Genomic DNA, 20,022 nt, shown 5'->3' with positions numbered 1-20,022 from the left:
GCAGCGGCGCAGCCTTCCGTCAGAGTCTCGGCGACTATCGGGATTGGCTGGGGTGAGCAGGGGCGATCCAATCAGGAAGCAGCGCGCGCACTGATCCAGGTCCGGGAAGCTGACTAGGCGACGCCGAGGCGATCTGACGGCAGCGGAGGCCTGCAGGTTTGGCCTCGTAGTGGTAAGAGGTGCGCTTCGGGGAGTGCCGAAGCGGTGCAAGCTTGGCCTCGGCGCTGGCCTCTCGCAGGCTAGGGATGCCAGGCCCGAGGGAGGTATCCCCATGTGGGGGAAACTGGATTCCTGGAGGCCGGCCGGGCGTCGCGTCCCGCTCGTCCCCGCCCCCGGGGCAGCGCCGGCCGCCAAACTCCGGGCGGTTACGGAAGGCAGAGGGGCGGGAAGCCAGGGACGGGTTGGGTGGCGGGTTTCCCTGTACGGGCTTCTCTTTTGTCTTCTCGCCTAAGCTGCTTTGTTCTCTGACCCACTTTCTGGAGATGGGGACCAGGGACCCGCACGGAGCCACACACCCTTCGGTCTTCACCCTGATGTCGTCTTTGGTCTCTTTTCTGGACGCCAGGCTGCCCCCTTCTTCGTTCCCTTCCTGTCGTCTTTATATTTTTATTGTGGTAGAACATAAAAATTGCCATTTTAGTCTTTTTTTTTTTAATTTATTCACTACAACTTTTAACAACACCGTCCATGCCTTTCAGCTGTAACACTACTTTCAAATCTCTTTTGCCTGAGGGTGGACGCCCGACACTGGGATGGAACCGCCCCTGGCAGGCACTTTCTTAAAGTCCCTCCTCCGCGCCGGAGGCTTTCATTAGACCCCTCCTGCTTCGCAAGGGTCATTTCTTCACTGCCTTTGGCTCTAAGGTCTTACAGATTTGCTCTGCCCATTCTTGCCGCCCTGTCTTAGGTTTTTATGCCTTGAAAGCATCACCATGGCCATCCAGCCTTGACCTACAGCTTTTCATCTTTCAGACCCCTGCAAATAATAACTGAGGGTGGAGATGCTAGTGAAATGGTAGGGAGCTAGAGAACATTTATTAAACGTTATTGTGTACCGATCCCTTTATTTTTCCAGGTTTATTTCTCTACCCTTCACTTTCCTGAATTCCGAAAGCACTTGCAGTCTGGATATATAATATACCACTTCAGGTCAAGGCAAACTACCTGAAATCATATCATATATTTATTTTTCTGTCCATTTATTGTTTCACCTTTGTGAAAATTACCTCTGTGTGAGTGCAGACAGCTGTAGCCACAGTGTCTGACAAATGGCACACACATTAAGAACATGTTGTTGAATCAGTGAATATATCTGAATGTCAGTATTTTGTAGTTCATATATATTAGTATTTTCCCAATTAATAACATGAGTTTCATTAAGTAGATATGACAGTGTTATCTCTAAATACAGTGATTTTGTTGTTTTCCAATGAATGATTGGATATTGTATTCCTAACTGGGAAATCTCAAAACGTTGACTTGATCTTTTTTCCAGAAAAATAGGTTTAAGGGTACAAAACACAGAAAAAGGATAAAGTTAAACAACTCTTAGGTATTTTTTTTTTTAAAGAATTTTCTTGTTCTGTTGAGAACCTTCTTTCACATTGCATATAGCTTACTTCTCCATGTATCCTGGCATGGTGGGAAGAGGGAAAGAGCAAATTCATAGCTGTGTTGATTTATTTATATTCTAATATGCATTGAGTTGCCAAGCCAGCTAATTGGTTGAATGTTTATCCACATACTCAAACACACTCTCTTTCATACACATACACACAATGTTTTATATTACTTTTACATACTGATAATACATTTTAATGGTCAGTATTCTACAAAGTGGTGAAAGATCAATTTACACTCAGTTTTTAAGTTTCTATTTAAAATAGACATTTATTTACTTGTTTTTTAAGATTTATTTGTTTATGTGAAAGGCAGAGTTGCAGAGAGGCAGAGGCAGAGAGAAAGAGAGAGTCTGTCTTCCGCTGGTTCACTCCCCAGATGGCTGCAACTGCTGGAGCTGCGCCGGTCTGAAGCCAGGAGCTTCTTCCAGGTCTCCCACGCAGGTGCAGGGGCCCAAGGACTTGAGCTGGATCTGAAGTGGAGCAGCTGGGATTTGAACTGGTGCTCATATGGGATGCCAGTACTGCAGGCAGTGGCTTTACCTGCTACGCCACAGCGCCAGCCCTTAAAATAGACATTTATTAAATGTTGAATTTTTTGCTTGAAACATTTTAAAATTGTTAATGATTGGCTTTGTGAACTTATATTTTATGTGTATAGCTATAAGATGTTTAGCATTGACAGTTTTGTATAAGATTTAGGCATTAAATAACCTACTGGAGTGGGCATTTGGTCTGCTTAAGCAGCCATTAGGAAACTGGCATCCTACATTGGTGTAACTGGGTTCAAATCCCAGGTCTTGATGCCACCTTCCTGCTAATGTGGACCTGGGGAAAGAGTAATTATGTCTCAGGTATTTGGCTTTCTGCTGCCCACATAGGAAACCTGAACTGTTTTCCCTACACACAACTTTGGCCTGGCCCATCCCTGGGGCACTTTGGGCATTTGGGGAGTTAGCCAGTGGATGGGAGCTCTCTTTGCCTATCTGCTTCTTAAGTAGAAAATTAAAATTTTAAAAAGACTTCTAGTTAACATTTAGATTGTTAATAGTAATGTTAATAGCTAACAGTGATATAGCTCTTTATATGCTAGATACAGTTCTAAAAGCTTTGTATGTATTAACTCAGTTAACTGTGGTAACAACCCTATGGGGTGTGTGATACTTATTATCTTCATTGTACTGGTAAGGAAAACTGAGGAACAGAAGGTTTAAGTGATTTCCTTTTGATACTTGTAAGTATCAAAGCTGGAATTTCAACTAGATGGTCTGCTTATAGATTTCATACTTAGTTTAATAATTAGTTTTATTTTATATATAGATAATGCTGTGGTAGACTTATGTAATCATATCCATCTGTAAGATCATTTCTAGGAGTAGAATTGCTGGGTCACAAGAAAAATTCATGTAAAATTTTGATGGATAGCTCCTGCTAATGTGCCTGGGAAAACAGCAGAAGATGGTCCAAGTGTTTGGGCCTTTGCACCCATGTAGGAAACCAGAAAGAAGCTCCTGGCTCTGACTTTGACCTGGCCTGGCCCTAGCCCTTGTGACCACTTGGGGAGTGAAGCAGCAGATGGAAATCTGCTCTCCCTCTCTTTTTATTTATTTATTTTAAAAAATTTATTTTTATTTATTTGAAAGTCAGAGTTACCAGAGAGAGGAGAGGCAGAGAAAGAGAGGTCTTCCATCTGCTGGTTCACTCCCCAATTGGCCACATGGCTGGAGCTGCACCACTTTGAAGCCAGGAGCCAGAAACAACTTCTGGGTCTCCCACGTTGGTGCAGGGGCCCAAGGATTTGGGCCTTTTAATGTTTTCCCAGGCCGTAGCAGAGAGCTGGATCAGAAGAGGAGCAGCCGGGAGTAGAACCGGTGCCCATATGGGATGCTGGCACTTTAGGCCAGGGTGTTAACCCTCTGTGCCACAGCGCTGGCTCCTTTCCCTCCCTCTCTTTTTATAACTCCACCTTTCAAATAAATAAATAATGTTAAAAATTTTTTTGATTGCTATTTTTTAGTATCCTACACAATGGTTAATCCTGACTGTGTGCCCTTTGTGCTGTGTGCTCACCAATTTGTTTCTTATCAAATTTTGCATTATTGCTAATCTGAATTTAAAATGCTTATTTAATTAGCATTCTTATGAATTATATGTGAGGTTAAGAATGAATTTTCTGTATTTAAGAGGTATTTTTCTTTGATATCTCCAGTGTATTTGTGCATTTCCATTGTTTACCCTTTATTTTAAAATAAAATGCCTGCACAAAGAAACCCACATGAAATAAATGTAAAGCCTATGAATTACCATAAGGTGAACACCCTTACTTTTATGCAAGTCAATAAGTAAAACTTTGAAATCCCCTTGGAAGCCTCTCCATTTGGGCCATCCCAATCACGTTTTCCTTCCTTTCCTCCTTTCATCCTTCTAAAAGTAATTGGTGTCCTTACTTATGGTAGTCATTTTTTTAGAAATTGTTTTATCGTGTAATTGTTTTATCATTAGTTTGTAGGTACTCATTATACATTAAGGAAATTAGGTCTTTGGTTGTCATATTTATTACAAATATTTTTCCTAAGTTTGTTGGTTTTGAATTTTAACTTTGATGTTGGGATCTTTGTCCATGCAGAATTTTAAACATCTTTATATAAAGATTTCACTTAATTTGGCTTAGATATGCTTTTCCTAATGTAATATTTTAAAAACTTCTTCATCTTTTCTTCTTGTTCTTATTTACGATATTGGGTTTTTTATTTTTTGAAGGAGAGAGGAGGGGTTAAAGATTGACATGTGAATCTAGGCTTATTTCTCTCCTACCCCCTGTCGCTCCCCCTCTTCGTGGAGGAACGACACAGGACCCTGCGCTGTTCTTTCGTCTGCTCGGCCCTCCCCGGGTTTGCTGCTGGTTCTTCCCGGGTTGGCTACTATCCCTTCCACCTCCGTGGAAGGGCAGTTCCCCCTGGCCACATTCCCCACTTCCGCAGGGGAGCGGCACACCGCCGGCCGGCTCTCTCGGGGGCTGCACAGGTGTTCCCCTTAGATGTTCCCCATAGATGTTCCTCGTGCATGCCGTCTCTCTCCTCCTTTATAGTCCTCGTCCGCCAATCCTAACTCGGCTGCCCACACGCCGAGTACGCTGCTCTCCAATCAGGAGCAAGTCCTACAGTTTATTGGTTGAACTGGAGGCAGCTGGGTAGAAGCTGTTTTCTCCTCTCCCAGCGCCATACTGTAGGAGAGCAGATGCATAGAATAAGTCTTAATTCCAGTAACAGTCTAGTCTGAGCTGCTCCCCACAGAGGAGAGCAGATGCATAGAATAAGTCTTAATTCCAGTAACTTAGTCTAGTCCGAGCTGCTCCCCACAGATCCCCCTTTCTTTTTATTTTTTTTTTTGGCGTTGATACGCGCCTGTCTTCGGTGTCCCGCAGCACACACTCTGCTCTACTTGCTAGAGTTGCCACAGGTTCTTACAAGTCCTATCAATCAGGAAAACCGAATCCGGGTCCTCTCTTCGCCATTGTGAGGAGGTTTTTAGGCGCTGATGCGTGCCTGTGTTCGGTGCCCTGCAGCGCATGCTCTGCTCTGCCTGCAGGGGACTTACAAAACCTATCAGGCAAACCGAATCCAAGCCTTCTCATTGCCTTATTGTGGGGGAGACTTATTAGTGTTGGTTCGTGCCTATCTTCGGTGACCTGCAGCTCATACTCTGGTCGAGCTTTGCTGGCACTTACCGCCTTAAATCAGGCAGACCGAATCCAAGCCTCCTAATTGTTGCATTGTGGGGAAGCTTTACTGATGTTAATTCGTGCCTGTCTTCGGTGACCTGCGGCTAGCCGCCCAGGTGCTCATCGCCTCACTAATCGGGCAGACCGAATCCAAGCCTTCTAATTGGCATGTTGAGGGGAGGCCTTATTTTTCTCTATTTCTCTATCTCCGGGCATTCCTACTTCTCCCATTTTACTTCTATCTTCCAGCATTCCTATTTTTCTCACTTTACTTCTAAAACTTCTGTTTCTCTTATCCCCGCAGCTTCCCGGCACCTCGCCCCGCCGGCGGGTTCCCGGCTCTGCGCCGCTTCAGCCCGCGCGCCTCTCTCATCTGCGCAGCTTCCCGGCTTTGCGCGGCTCGGCTTTGCGCGCTCCGCAGTCTCCACGCTTAACCCTTTCGCGTCTGAACCACGGCCTACGCCAGCCCCGTTCCCTATCTACTCACGCCCCGTGCTCTCTCTGCACGCGGCGGCTTCCGCGAGTAACACAGCGTAGCTTGCGTCTCCACCACTAGCATTCAATCCAAGTTCCCCGGGCTAGCCTGGCGAATTCAACCCAGCGTACGTCTCCGCCCCACGGTTTGGCTTCCCGTCCTTTGCTCCCCGGGCTAATCAGACGGATCCCAACCTGGCTTGCGTCTCAGCTTCTAGTTTCAACTTTTCGCCCCCTATTCCCGGGCTAACTTGAGAACCCCAAAGTGGCTTCCGTTTCCGCCTCGGCCTGCCCCCCGCGGCTTCAATTTCCCTAACATTTTTCTCTACCCGGTATGTTTCCCCAAGCTTTCTTCCAACAATACTCCTCCCTCATTTCTCCTGGCCTCTCCCCACAGTCCGCATCCAAGTCTGTTTGTTCTAGCTTTCACTTTCGCTTTCGACCTTAGAGATTTCTCCCAGCTTCCCCCCGTAGTCCGTATCCGAGTCTATGCCTAGGCTTTCAATAGCTTCTTCCGGCTCCTTTTTCGTCCGGCTTTTCCCTAGGCTGTTTCGAGTCTATGCCTAGGCTTTCAATAGCTTCTTCCGGCTCCTTTTTCGTCCGGCTTTTCCCTAGGCTGTTTGCTAGTTTCTCTCTCCGATATTTTCCCTAGTTCTTCCCGTTTCTTCCCTCCTAAGTTTGCTATCCGTCCTAGGTTTCCTATCCGAGTTAGGTTTCCTATCCGAGTCATTTCTTCCCTCCTAGGTTTCCTATCCGAGTCACGGCACCATTATGTCGCTCCCCCTCTTCGTGGAGGAACGACACTAAACCCTGCCTAGGCTTCATATCCGAGTCACGGCACCATTATGTCGCTCCCCCTCTTCGTGGAGGAACGACACAGGACCCTGCGCTGTTCTTTCGTCTGCTCGGCCCTCCCCGGGTTTGCTGCTGGTTCTTCCCGGGTTGGCTACTATCCCTTCCACCTCCGTGGAAGGGCAGTTCCCCCTGGCCGCATTCCCCACTTCCGCAGGGGAGCGGCACACCGCCGGCCAGCTCTCTGGGGGCTGCACGGGTTCCCTTAGATGTTCCCCATAGATGTTCCCCATAGATGTTCCTGGTGCATGCCGTCTCTCTCCTCCTTTATAGTCCTCCTCTGCCAATCCCAACTCGGCTGCCCACACGCTGAGTACGCTGCTCTCCTCCAATCAGTAGCAAGTCCTGCAGCTTGTCAAGTTGGTGAGAGGCAGCTGTGCGGAAGCTGTTTACTTCTCTCCCAGCGCCATATTGTGGGAGAGCAGATGCATAGAATAAGTCTTAATTCCAGTAACTCAGTCTAGTCCGGTTTGCTCCCCACAGTGGGAGAGCAGATGCATAGAATAAGTCTTAATTCCAGTAACTCAGTCTAGTCCGGTTTGCTCCCCACACCCCCTCCCTCAAATTCTATTTAGTTTGTCAAAAAGAATGAGGAGGGGGTCTGGCGCAGTGACTCACTAGGTTAATCTTCTGCCTGCGGCGCTGGCATCCCATATGGGTGCCGGATTCTAGTCCCAGTTGCTCCTCTTCCAGTCCAGCTCTCTGCTGTGGCCCAGGAAGGCAGTGGAGGATGGCCCAAGTGCTTGGGCCCCTGCACCCCCTGGGAGACCAGGAAGAAGCACCTGGCTCCTGGCTTCGGATCGGCAAAGCACTGGCTGTGGTGGCCATTTGGGGGGTGAACCAATGGAAGGAAGACCTTTCTCTCTGTCTCTCTCTCTCTCTCTCTCTCTCACTGTCTAACTCTGTCAAATAAAAAAAAAAAAAAATGAGGAAGCTCTCTATGGGCTGGTATATACAAAGAGGAAGAAGCAGTGTAATATAAAATATTTGCCCATTTGTATTCTTCATTTGCATTTTCATCTCTGTTATGCCACAGGTCCATGTATATGCAAGTCTGGAATTTCAAGAAAGGGTTTGTGTTGTATTCCATTTTTTAAAAAATATTTATTTATTCGAAAGTCAGAGTTATACAGAGAGAGAGAGAGACAGACAGACAGACAGACATGGAGGTCTTCCATCTGATGGTTCATTCCTCAGTTCAGGCCAGGGCATTAACCCGCTGTGTCACAGTGCCAGGCCCATTTATTCCATTATTTGATTGTCTGTTCATATACCAGTTCCACACTATGGTAATTAGTATGTTTATATGTAATAAGTTTAATATCTGATAGAGAAAATCCTCCCAACCTATTTTCATGAGGGTCCTGACTGTTTATGGCCCTTTACACTTCCATATACATTTTAGAATTCACTTGTCAAGTGCCACAGAAACAGAAAAAACTTTGAGTATTTTGATTAAAATTTATCAGATAAATTTAGGGGGGATTAGCATCCTTGTAATATTGAGTTTGGGAATGTGATCTATCTTTCCATTTGTGTAGATCTTTATTGATATGTTCTTGATAAAGTAGTATAAAACTTATAAGTCTCTTGTGAATAAAAATATTTTGGGTGGAGTGTTTATTCTGGTTTTGCATTTGATGTTGTAGAGTAAGTATCGTAATCATGCTTAACTGCTCTGTCTACCTCCTTAAAATTGTCCAGCTATGAATCCATGTCCCCATATATGCTCCTTGCAGCATTTATGTACAATCTCACAAAATTTTATCTTTCCCCACATTACTTGAAGATTTCTTGCTCCTGGTAGACTGTCGTCCTTTGTAGTATGCATCATAATGTTTAGTGATTTTAAGGTCCTAATAAGTAATCCTTCCAAAATTTATTTCTCTGTCTTGGCCTCCTGCCCTGTAGTGATTTTTATTTCCATCTTGTCTTAGCTACTCATTCATAGGGTTATTTTTTTCACATTGTCTGCAACTATGCTGTTACACTACAGAGAAAATCACACCGGTTTTACTTTAAATTTATGATTTTTAATTTCAGGTGGGCTTGTAATGTTACTTAGTAATCCTACACTAATCTCTCCCATTTCTATTTTGTTCTCTGTTCTTAAATCTCTAATAGTTTCTCCTAATTACCAATGATTGAGAAAGAAGAAGCAATTCACACAGAACTTCCACAAATTCTCACAAACATATCTAGTCATTTACCCGCATCTGCACTCTTAATAATCTGCTGACCCGTCCATTAAAATGTATGTACATTTGTCTTAAGCCAGCCTCTCTACTTATCTATTAGATACCATTCTCCCCTTCTCCTGTATCAGGAATACTTTCTTTTTTTTCTTTCTTTCTTTTTTTTTTTTTTTTTTTGATAGGCAGAGTTAGAGAGAGAGAGAGAGAGAGAGAGAGAAAGGTCTTCCTTTACCGTTGGTTCACCCTCCAATGGCTGGTGCGCTGCGGCCGGAGCACCGCGCTGATCCGAAGGCAGGAGTCAGGTGCTTCTCCTGGTCTCCCATGGGGTGCAGGGACCAAGGACTTGACCATCCTCCACTGCACTCCCGGGCCACAGCAGAGAGCTGGCCTGGAAGAGGGGCAACCGGGACAGAATCCGGTGCCCCGACCGGGACTAGAACCCGGTGCTGGCGCTGCAGGCGGAGGATTAACCTATTGAGCTGCGGCATCGGCCAGGAATACTTTCTTTTTTTACTGTAGTATATAAAGATGTATTTTCTCCCATCTTTAAGAAAATGCCCTCTTAGTCTTATATATCCTTTAGATAATCATCTTATTATTTTCTTTTCTTTTAGAGAAAAAATTTTTTAGAATATTTTAAATACAAGATATATCCAGTTCCTTGCCTCCCATTCTCCTTTGAATTCATGTAATGAGGTTTTCGCTGTTCTACCAAAACTACTCTTATAAAAAGTTAGCAGTAGTCTCAATTTTTATATATATTCTGGTGAAATGATTCCAACTCCAAAACTTGAGCATGAAAGAGTCATTTATTATGCTTATGAATTCTTTAAATTAGGAATCCAGACAAGACACACCACGGACAGCTTTTATCTGCTCTGAAATACCTGAGACTTTGCTAGAAGACTTAAAGTCCTGGGACTGAAACATCAGGACACTTGCTCAGGTGTGTGTGTGTCTGCTTTCTGCTGGGAGCCTCGATTCCTTTCCACATAAGCTTCTTCATGTGGTCTCTTCATGTTGTGTTATTTGGGCTTTTAAATAGCTGGCGGAGTTGCAAAGATGTGATAGCCAGAGCCACGTGTTTGTAAGTTACATTGTGTTTTATGACTTAATCTAAAAAGTTGTGTAGTGGTGTCACTTCCATTGTATTCTATTTATAAAGGTAATCACAAGGTCACATTCAGATTCCAGGGCTCCCAGGCCACAGCAGAGAGCTGGACTGGAAGAGGAGCAACTGGGACTAGAACCCTGCACCCATGTGGGATGCCAGTGCCGCAGGTGGAGGATTAACCGAGTGAGCCACAGCGCTGGCCCAGCTCTGTCTACATTCTTAAAAATGGGCAACTTTGAATCTCATGCCACCAGACTGTGGTGCACCATCTAGCAAGGTTGTTTCTCTTCCCATCATTCTTTGAAGATTTTTAGGTCCTGGATCACTACCCTTTTCAGTATATACTGCCATAATGCTTATTGGTTTTAATATCCTTATAAACATTCCTTCCAGAAAGTTAGGTCCAGACTTTTTTTTTTTTTTTAGTAGTAATTGACTCCTCTCTTTCATTGACAGTCCATTTACAGACTCTTAAAATTCTGTTGGATCTATCTTGAAAATAAGAGAATTGGGGCTGGCGCCTTGGTGCAGTAGGTTAATCCTCCGTCTGCAGTGCTGGCATCCTATGTGGGTGCCAGTTCCAGTCTTGGCTGCTCCTCTTCCAATCCAGCTCTCTGCTGTGGCCTGGGAAAGCAGTAGAAAATGGCCCAAGTGCTTGGGCCCCTGCACCCGCATGGGAGACCGGGAGGAAGCATCTAGCTCCTGGCTTTGGCTTGTGGCCACTTGGGGAGTGGACCAATGGAAGGATAGACCTTTCTCTCTGTCTCTCCCTCTCACTGTAACTCTACCTCTCAAATAAATAAATAGCATCTTTTTTTTAAAAAGAGAAATGGAAATGTTATTCTGCCTCTGTCATTTTACAGACAGAGAGAGAGAGACAGAGAGAAAGGTCTTTCCTCCATTGGTTCACTCCCCAAATGATCGCAACGGAGGGAGCTACACAGATCAGAAGCCAGGAGCCAGGTGCCTTTTCCTGGTTTCCCATTTGGGTTCAGGGGCCCAAGCACTTGGGCCATCCTCCACTGCCCTCCTGGGCCACAGCAGAGAGCTGGACTGGAAGAGGAGCAACCAGGACTAGAACTGGCGCCCACATGGGATGCCAGCGCTGCAGGCGGAAGATTAACCTAGTGTGCCACGGCGCCGGCCTCTCATTGGTTTTCTTGCTTCTATACTGATTAGCTGTAGCTCACCACAGTTGTACAATTGAAATGTAATTCAAATGATTTCAGTCCTTAAAACTCTCTAATTGCTTGTTATTTCACCCTAAGTCCTTAAAAGAGCTCTCAGAACTCATATTATTTCTCCTTTATTGTCTCTCTGACCTCATGTTCAGCTGTCTCATTTATTTAATCTGTTCTGGTCACATAGGCTGTTTTGCTACTCAAAGATCATGACAACTAAGTCAAATTCCTTTTCCAATGCCTTTGCATTTTCAGAACCTCTGAATGGATTTCTTTCTTTCTATAATCCTGTAGGTCACTCCTTTATGTCCTTCATATCTTTTTACTCATTTGTCTGCTTTTCAGTTACCTTTCATGACCACCTTAATTAATCTATATAATTAATTACATTATCTCTGCCCTAGTACTTCCTGCATTTCTTCCCTGCCTTGCTTTTCTCCATGGAATCTATAAATAGTTTGATATACTATAGTATGTATATGCATTTTATTTTTTGTTTATTATCCATTTTCCTTAACTATAGTAAGCTCCATGGTAGGGAGAGTTTTTGTTCACAGCTATATCCATAGCACCTAGATGTGTTATCTGTGTGACAGTTAATAAGTGTTCAAAATATTTTATTGAATGAATAAATATTTTTATTTTAATTTTTCTTATCAGAGAACTAAGAAAATCACAAAGCACATGTCAGTGAATCAGCAATCTCTCGATCCAGATAGTACAACAGATGTGGAAGTTGTTACAGATACTGAAGAAGAACTTATTAAAGAATGTGAAGAAATGTGGAAAGAAATGGAAGAAGTAAGTATCAAGATAAAATGTTATCAGTTGATATAAGATTCAAATAAAATTCAATAATAGAAATAATAGTTGTGTTAGTTCTCATTTTTTATATATTAAATATTTACCCAGGCAGAAAAGGTCAAAGATAGCTTTCTAAAAGAAGTAATAACTGATTTCATTTCTATTAGAAAATAGGAATTAGCCTGTGGAAGTAGAAGTATACAAAGCAGAAAGAACAAGATTTATAAAGATTGGCAGAATCTAGAGAGCTCTAAGTAGAATATTATAGATATGTAAATTATGGGAAGAAGGATTTTGGGTGAGACTGGAGAGTTAGGGTCAAGAATATGAAGGATTTTTTTCAGTGTGTAATACAGAGAGCCATTAAAGGCTTATAAGCACAGAGGTGACATGATCATGTACACAATTTGTTGGCTTTGAAGAAAATGGAGTAGAGTGAGATTACAGGTAGAAAGAACATTTTAAAAGTTCTACCAGGGCGGGCGCCGCGGCTCAATAGGCTAATCCTCCGCCTGCAGCGCTGGCACACCGGGTTCTAGTCCCGGTTGGGGCACTGGATTCTGTCCCGGTTGCCCCTCTTCCAGTCCAGCTCTCTGCTGTGGCCCAGGAAGGCAGTGGAGGATGGCCCAAGTGCTTGGGCCCTGCACCCCATGGGAGACCGGGAGGAAGCACCTGGCTTCTGGCTACGGATCAGTGTGGTGCGCTGGCTGCAGCGGCCATTGGAGGGTGAACCAACGGTAAAGGAAGACCTTTCTCTCTGTCTCTCTCTCTCACTGTCCACTCTGCCTGTAAAAAAAAAAAAAGTTCTACCAGTAGTCCTGGTAAAAAGTAATGACGACCTAAATACTGTCATTGCAAATAGAGGTGATTCAAAAGAAGTTAAAGAGAGCCGGCGCCGTGGCTCAATAGGCTAATCCTCCACCTTGCGGCGCCGGCACACCGGGTTCTAGTCCCGGTTGGGGCGCCGGATTCTGTCCCGGTTGCCCCTCTTCCAGGCCAGCTCTCTGCTATGGCCAGGGAGTGCAGTGGAGGATGGCCCAGGTGCTTGGGCCCTGCACCCCATGGGAGACCAGGAAAAGCACCTGGCTCCTGGCTCCTGCCAGGATCAGCGCGGTGCGCCGGCTGCAGCGGCGGCCATTGGAGGGTGAACCAGCGGCAAAAAGGAAGACCTTTCTCTCTCTGTCTCTCTCTCTCACTGTCCACTCTGCCTGTCAAAAAAAAAAAAAAAAAAAGAAGTTAAAGAGATAAGATCAAAAGGACTTATAAGTTAATTAATATGAAATGAGAGTGGATTATCATGGATAGTTTCAAGTTACTTGTTTGAACCGTTGGAGGGTTGTGAGGTATTCCCTAAAAATAGTGAATGTAGTATGTCGATAAAGATTTATTCTTAAAGTCATATAAGATGTGTTATTAGCATAGGGTAGTCCTAGAATAGTGCAGATTAGTGGAGTTTTTTCTCTTTTCCTTTTTTTTTTTTTTAAATCATTTTTGGAGCCTGCTTTAGTGTAGCAGGCTGAGCCTCTACCTGCGATGTTGGCATCCCATGTGGGTGCCTGTTTGAGTCCCAGCTGCCATGCTATCCATCTACTTCCCTGCTGTTGTACATGGGAGGGTGGCTCAACTACTTGGGCCTCTGTACCCACATGGGAGACCCAGATAAGGCTCCTGACTCCTGACTTTGGTCTGATGCAACCCTGGCCTTGCAGCCATTTGGATGATGAACCAGCAGATGGAAGATTTTCTCTCAGGCTCTCCCTCTTCTAGGAGCTCTGCCTTTCAAATAAATAAAATAAATGTTTTTAAAAAGTCATTTGTTACAGAAATCCTGGGTATTCTATATCTTTGTTTTTGATATAATGTATGTTAACTTTTTTTGCTTTGGGTATTTTATCAATATAGAAATTTGGGTTTAAAAATATTAAAGGGGCCAGCGCCGTGGCTCACTTGGTTAATCTTCCACCTGCAGTGCTGGCGTCCCATATGGGCACTGGGTTCTAGTCCTGGTTGCTCCTCTTCCAGTCCAGCTCTCTGCTGTGGCCCAGGAGGGCAGTGGAGGATGGCCCAAGTGCTTGGGCCCTTACACCTGCATGAGAGACCAGGAGGAAGCACCTGGCTCCTGGCTTTGGATCGGTGCAATGCACCTGCCGTGGCAGCCATTTGGGGGGTAAGCCAACGGAAGGAAGACCTTTCTCTCTGTCTGTCTGTCTCTCTCTCTCTCTCACTGTCTAACTCTGCCTGTCAAAAAAAAATTAAAAATTTTTTATTGAAAAATATTGCAACTAGACTAAAACAGATAAAATTCAAATTCTCAATATTTTTACCTTTCAGAAATAATCATTATTAATATCTTTGGAATTTATTTTAATGGCACAGAAGCAGTGCCTCTTTGAGGCATTATTCTCTTACGATCTTAATTATCTTATTCTTTTTTTTTAATATTTTATTTATTTGAGCAGTAATTACAGGCGGAGAGAAGAGAAACAGAGAGAAAGATCTTTCATCTGCTGGTTCACTCCCTAAATGGCCCCAACAACCAAAGTTGGGTCAGTCTGAAGCCAGGAATTAGGAGCTTGTTCTCAGTTTCCCATGCAGGTGCAGGAGCCCAGGCACTTGGGCTGTATTGTACTGCTTTTCCAGGCCACAAGCAGAGAGCTGGATCAAAAGAGCAGTTGGGACATGAACCAGAACCCATATGGGATGTCAGTGTTGCAGGCAAGGGCTTACCCTTGTACACCACAGTGGCAGTCCCTATCATTATTTTCTATTTTGCCATTTTTATATATTTCTTTCCCTTTCAATATCTTTGTCTTCCATTTTTTCTACTCTGTCTTCTAACTCATCATAGCTATTAGTTTTTGTTTTTTTTCCTTCATTTTGTCATCCCTTTTTTCTTCTGATATGTTCTCTTTGCAACCTGTTGGACTGTTTTCTGGTACTCTTGCTTACAAAGAATATAAACAAACTCTTTTCTTAAATGTTTGACTACTATTTTAGAGGAACATTACATTGGACTGCTACAAAGGTGAGGAGAGAAAATTGTCTCTGAGTTATATATGCAATGGGGAGGGGAAGGAAATTGTGAGTCCTAACAATATTGTTTTTCTTTATTTTTTAAATCAAGTGTCAGAATAAATTATCACTTATTGGAACTGAGACACTCACTGATTCAAATGCTCAGGTATGAATATTTTTTCTTCCTAAGTTAAGTAGAATTCATTGTTTTTAGAAAAGAACTGTTTCTGTCTATATTTATCCCAATATAAAAGCTTTGTTAATATTGAAATGCTTCATCATTTGGAAAATTCCCTGTTTCTGATTTAAGAGTTAGAAGAAATATTCTAAAAAGTTTTTAGAACAAGCTATCAGTAGAGAGCATTTTCTTTATTATTTGTCTTTTAACATACATACATTTAACACAAATGTGAATTGCTTATTCTTTGCTATTATGTTAAAATTTAGAGCAAGATGACCCTACTTTATAGTAGATATAATAGCCGTCCATGCTTTACTATCTATAGAATCTGTTTTTTAAATTTTCTTTTCATATCTATCTTTAGTATTTTTCCCAGAAACCTTTTATAAAAGGTATAAAAACTTCATGCTTTTCATAAATACAACTTTAGAAATATAGTGATTCTTCCTACCCTACCTGCAGTGCCACCATTCTTCCTCTTCACTTTTCGTATTCTTATTTTTTACTAAGATCTATTTTCAAATAAGATTAGCTCTATACTAGAGTTCAACAAAGAGTATGAAAAACAAAGCTGTTCCTCAACAATCCAGACAAGTTCTGTTGTAACACATTGCATCTTGAAGTATCACTTTCATTTCTATAGATTACTTTTTAGATACTTTATAAGTTACCACAGGTTAGAGAGAACATATGGTATTTGTCCTTCTGGAACTGGCTTATTTCACTAAGTATAATGGTTTCCAGTTGCATCCATTTTTTTGCAAACAACAGGACTTCATTTTTTGTTTTTACTGCTGTGTAGTATCCCATGGTATACATATCCCATAATTTTTTTTTTTTTTTTTTTTTTTTTTTTTTTTACAGGCAGAGTGGACAGTGAGAGAGAAAAATAGAGAGAAAGGTCTTTCTTTGCCGTTGGTTCACCCTCCAATGGCCGCCGCGGCTGGTGCGCTGCGGCCGGCGCACCGCGCTGATCCGAAGGCAGGAGCCAGGTGCTTCTCCTGGTCTCCCATGGGGTGCGGGGCCCAAGCACTTGGGCCATCCTCTACTGCACTCCCAGGCCATAGCAGAGAGCTGGCCTGGAAGAGGGGCAACCGGGACAGAATCCGGCGCCCCGATTGGGACTAGAACCCGGTGTGCTGGCGCCGCTAGGTGGAGGATTAGCCTATTGAGCCGTGGCGCCGGCCCCCATAATTTCTTTATCACGTCTAAGTAGATGGACATTTGGGTTGATTCCTTATCTTAGCAATTATGAATTGAGCTGCAAGAAACATGGGGTATAGGTAACTTTCATACGCTGATTTCATTTGCTTTGGGTAAATTCCCAGGTGTGGGATGGCTCAATCATATGATAGGTCTGTGTTCAGATTGCTGAAGTATCTCCATGCAGTCTTCCACAATGGCTGTACCAGTTTACATTCCCACCAACAGTGTATTAGGGTACCTTTTTACCCACATTCTTGCCAGCATTTGTTCTTTGTTGATTTTGGTATGAAAGCCATTGTACTGGGGATGAGGTGAAATCTCATTATGGTTTTGATTTACATTTCCCTGATGGCTAGAGATCCTGAGCATTTTTTCATGTGCTGTTGGCCACTTGGATTTCCTCTTTTAAAAAATGTCTGTTTATGTCCTTTGTTCATTCCTAACTGGGTTGTTTTTTTTTTCTTGTTTTGACAGGCAGAGTGAACAGTGAGAGAGAGAGAGACAGAGAGAAAGGTCTTCCTTTGCTGTTGGTTCACCCTCCAATGGCTACCGTGGCCGGCGCATCGCGCTGATCCGAAGCCAGGAACCAGGTGCTTCTCCTGGTCTCCCATATGGGTGCAGGGCCCAAGGACTTGGCCCATCCTCCATTGTACTCCTAGGCCATAGCAGAGAGCTGGCCTGGAAGTGGGGTAACCGGGACAGAATCTGGCGCCCTGATCGGGACTAGAATCCTCCGGTGTGCTGGCGCTGCAGGTGGAGGATTAGCCTATTGAGCTGCGGTGCCAGGCTCTTGAGCTTTTTATATAGTCTGATTATTAATTCTTTATCAGTTGTGCAGTTTGCAAATAATTTCTTCTATTATGCCAGTTGCCTCTTCACTTTATTGAATATTTCTTTTATAGTTCAGAAGCTTTCCAATTTGATATAATCCAACTTGTCAATTTTGGCTTAGATTGCCTATGCCATTGGGGTCTTTTCCAAGAACTCTGCCTATGCCAATGTCTTGCAGGATTCTCCCAATGTTCTCTAATAATTTAATGGTATTGGGTCATAGATTTAGGTCTCTGATCGATTTTGAGTGGATTTTTGTGTAAGGTGAAAGGTAGGGGTCTTGCTTCGTACTTATGCATGTGAAAATCCTGTTTTCCTAGAACCATTTATTGAGATACTACTCCAGGGATTGATTTTAGCTCCTTTGTCAAAGATAATTTGGTTGTAGATGCGTGGGTTGATTTCCGGCACTTCTATTCAGTTTTATTGTTCTATCAGTCTGTTTTTGTACTAGTACCAGGCTGTTTTGATTATAACTATCCTGTAGTATGTCTTGAAATCTGTTTTTTTTTTTTTTGTTGTATGTGTCCAGGAATCTATCCATTTCTTCTGGGTTTCCTGATTTGTTGGCATATAGCTCTTTGTGGTAATTTCTGATGATTTTTTTTATTTCTGTCGTATCTGTTGTTAATTTCCTTTTTCATCTCTGATTTTATTGATTTTGGTTTGCTACTTCATTTTTTTGATAAGTTGGACCAATGGTGTGTTAATTTTGTTTATTTTTTCAAAAACCCAGCCTTTTTGCTGATCTTTTGTAGTTTTTGTTTCAATTTTGCTGATTTCTTCTCTAATTATTTCTTTTCTCTACTAGTTTTGGATTTGGTTTGCTTTTGTTTTTCTAGGTCCTTTAGATGCATTGATCATTCATTTATTTGATGCCTTTGTAATTTGTTCATGTAGGCACCAGTTGCTATAAACTTTCCTGTTAACACTGCTTTTGCTGTATCCCATAAATTTTGATATGTTGTATTGCCAGCTTCATTCGTTTCCAGAAATTTTTTGATATCTCTTTTGATTTCTTCAATGACTCACTGTTCATTTAGGAGCATGTTGGTTAGTCTCTATGTGTTTACATATGTTCTATATTGAGTTGTTGCTTTCTAGCTTCATTTCATTGTGGTCATGGAAGATGCATGGTATGATTTTGATTTTTTTTTTTTTTTTTTGACAGGCAGAGTGGACAGTGAGAGAGAGACACAGAGAGAAAGGTCTTCCTTTGCCGTTGGTTCACCCTCCAACGGCCGCCGCGGCCAGCGCGCTGCGGCCGACGCACCGCGCTGATCTGATGGCAGGAGCCAGGAGCCAGGTGCTTTTCCTGGTCTCCCATGGGGTGCAGGGCCCAAGCACCTGGGCCATCCTCCACTGCACTCCCTGGCCACAGCAGAGAGCTGGCCTGGAAGAGGGGCAACCGGGACAGAATCCGGTGCCCCAACCGGGACTAGAACCTGGTGTGCCGGCGCCGCTAGGCGGAGGATTAGCCTAGTGAGCCGCGGCGCCGGGTCTGATTTTGATTTGATTGAATTTGCTGAGACTTGCTTTAAGGACTAGCATGTAGGGCGGCGCCGCAGCTCAGTAGGCTAATCCTCCGCCTTGAGGCGCTGGCACACCGGGTTCTATCCTGGTTGGGGCACTGGATTCTGTCCCGGTTGCCCCTCTTCCAGGCCAGCTCTCTGCTGTGGCCAGGGAGTTTAGTGGAGGATGGCCCAAGTGCTTGGGCCCTGCACCCCATGGGAGACCAGGATAAGCTCCTGGCTCCTGGCTTCAGATCAGCGTGGTGCGCTGGCCGCAGCGCGCCAGCCGTGGCGGCCATTGGAGGGTGAACCAACGGCAAAGGAAGACCTTTCTCTCTGTCTCTCTCTCTCACTGTCCACTCTGCCTGTAAAAAAAAAAAGGACTAGCATGTAGTCCATGCTAGAGAAAGCTCCATGCACTGGTGAGAAGAATGTATATTCTGCAACTGTAGGATGAAAAATTCTGTAGCTATACATTAAATCCATTTAGTCTATAGTGTTGATTAATTCTGTTGTTTCTTTTTCTGGTTTTCTGTCTGGTTGATTGTTCTTTGCTGAAAATGGAGTATTGAAGTCCCCTATTACTATTGTATTGGAGTCTATGACTCCTTTTAGATCCATTAAAATTTCTTTTTTTTTAAAGATTTATTTATTTATTTGAAAGGCAGAGTTACACAGAGAAAGAAGGAGAGGCAGGGAGAGAGAGAGAGAGAGGTCTTCCATCCACTGGTTCACTCCTGAGTTGGCTGCAACAGCTGGAGCTACGCCGATCCAAAGCCAGGAGCCAAGTGCTTCTTCCAGGTCTCCCATGTGGGTGCAGGGACCCAAGGACTTGGCCCATTTTCTGCTGCTTTCCCAGGCCATAGCAGAGAGCTGGAATGGAAGAGGAGCAGCAGGGACTCGAATTGGTGCCCATATGGGATGCTGGCACAGCAGATGGTGGCTTTACTTGCTAGGCCATAGCACCAGCCCCTAACATTTCTTTTAATAACGTGTGTCCTTTTGTATGTGCATATACATTTACAAAAGTCATATCTTTTGAACTGATCCCTTAATCATTTCATAGTGTCTTTCTTTGTCTCTTTTAATAGTTTTTGTATTAAAGTCCAGTTTGTCTGATATCAAGATGGCTGTGCTTGCTTCGGCAGCACGTATACTGATGTTAAGATGGCTACACCAGCTCTTTTTTGCTTTCTGTTACTATGAACATCTTTTTCTATCCTTTCACTTTCATTCTGTGTGTTTCTTTGGTGAGATGTGTTTTTGTAGGCAGCAAATAGATGGGTTTTGTTTTTGAATCCATTGAGCCAATGTGTCT

General features: G+C 43.5%; 1 protein-coding gene across 13 annotated transcripts in view; it reads left to right on the top strand.

The window, feature by feature from the left end:
• The first annotated feature begins 33 nt into the window (after positions 1–33).
• The window catches only part of CENPK (centromere protein K), an 80,437-nt gene continuing 60,448 nt past the window's right edge, over positions 34–20,022 (top strand). For 2 of the 13 annotated variants that reach the window (XR_011382066.1, XM_070056765.1), the window contains exons 1-5: positions 40–179; positions 9,700–9,807; positions 10,027–10,252; positions 11,817–11,957; positions 15,085–15,141. Coding sequence is in view for 12 of the 13 variants with exons in the window: in XM_070056765.1 (XP_069912866.1) it covers positions 10,220–10,252; positions 11,817–11,957; positions 15,085–15,141 (231 nt within the window). In the remaining variant the exon portion in view is untranslated. Of the gene's footprint in view, positions 180–9,699; positions 9,808–10,026; positions 10,253–11,816; positions 11,958–15,084; positions 15,142–20,022 lie in introns of all 13 variants that reach the window. The other 11 variants (XM_070056767.1, XM_070056761.1, XM_070056760.1 and 8 more) reach the window with 11 other exon arrangements.

This window comes from Oryctolagus cuniculus, chromosome 14, assembly GCF_964237555.1.
Source record: "Oryctolagus cuniculus chromosome 14, mOryCun1.1, whole genome shotgun sequence".
NCBI classification, from domain to species: domain Eukaryota; kingdom Metazoa; phylum Chordata; class Mammalia; order Lagomorpha; family Leporidae; genus Oryctolagus; species Oryctolagus cuniculus.
Note: the sequence above shows the minus strand (reverse complement) of the source record. Positions and strands in the feature narration are given on the sequence as shown.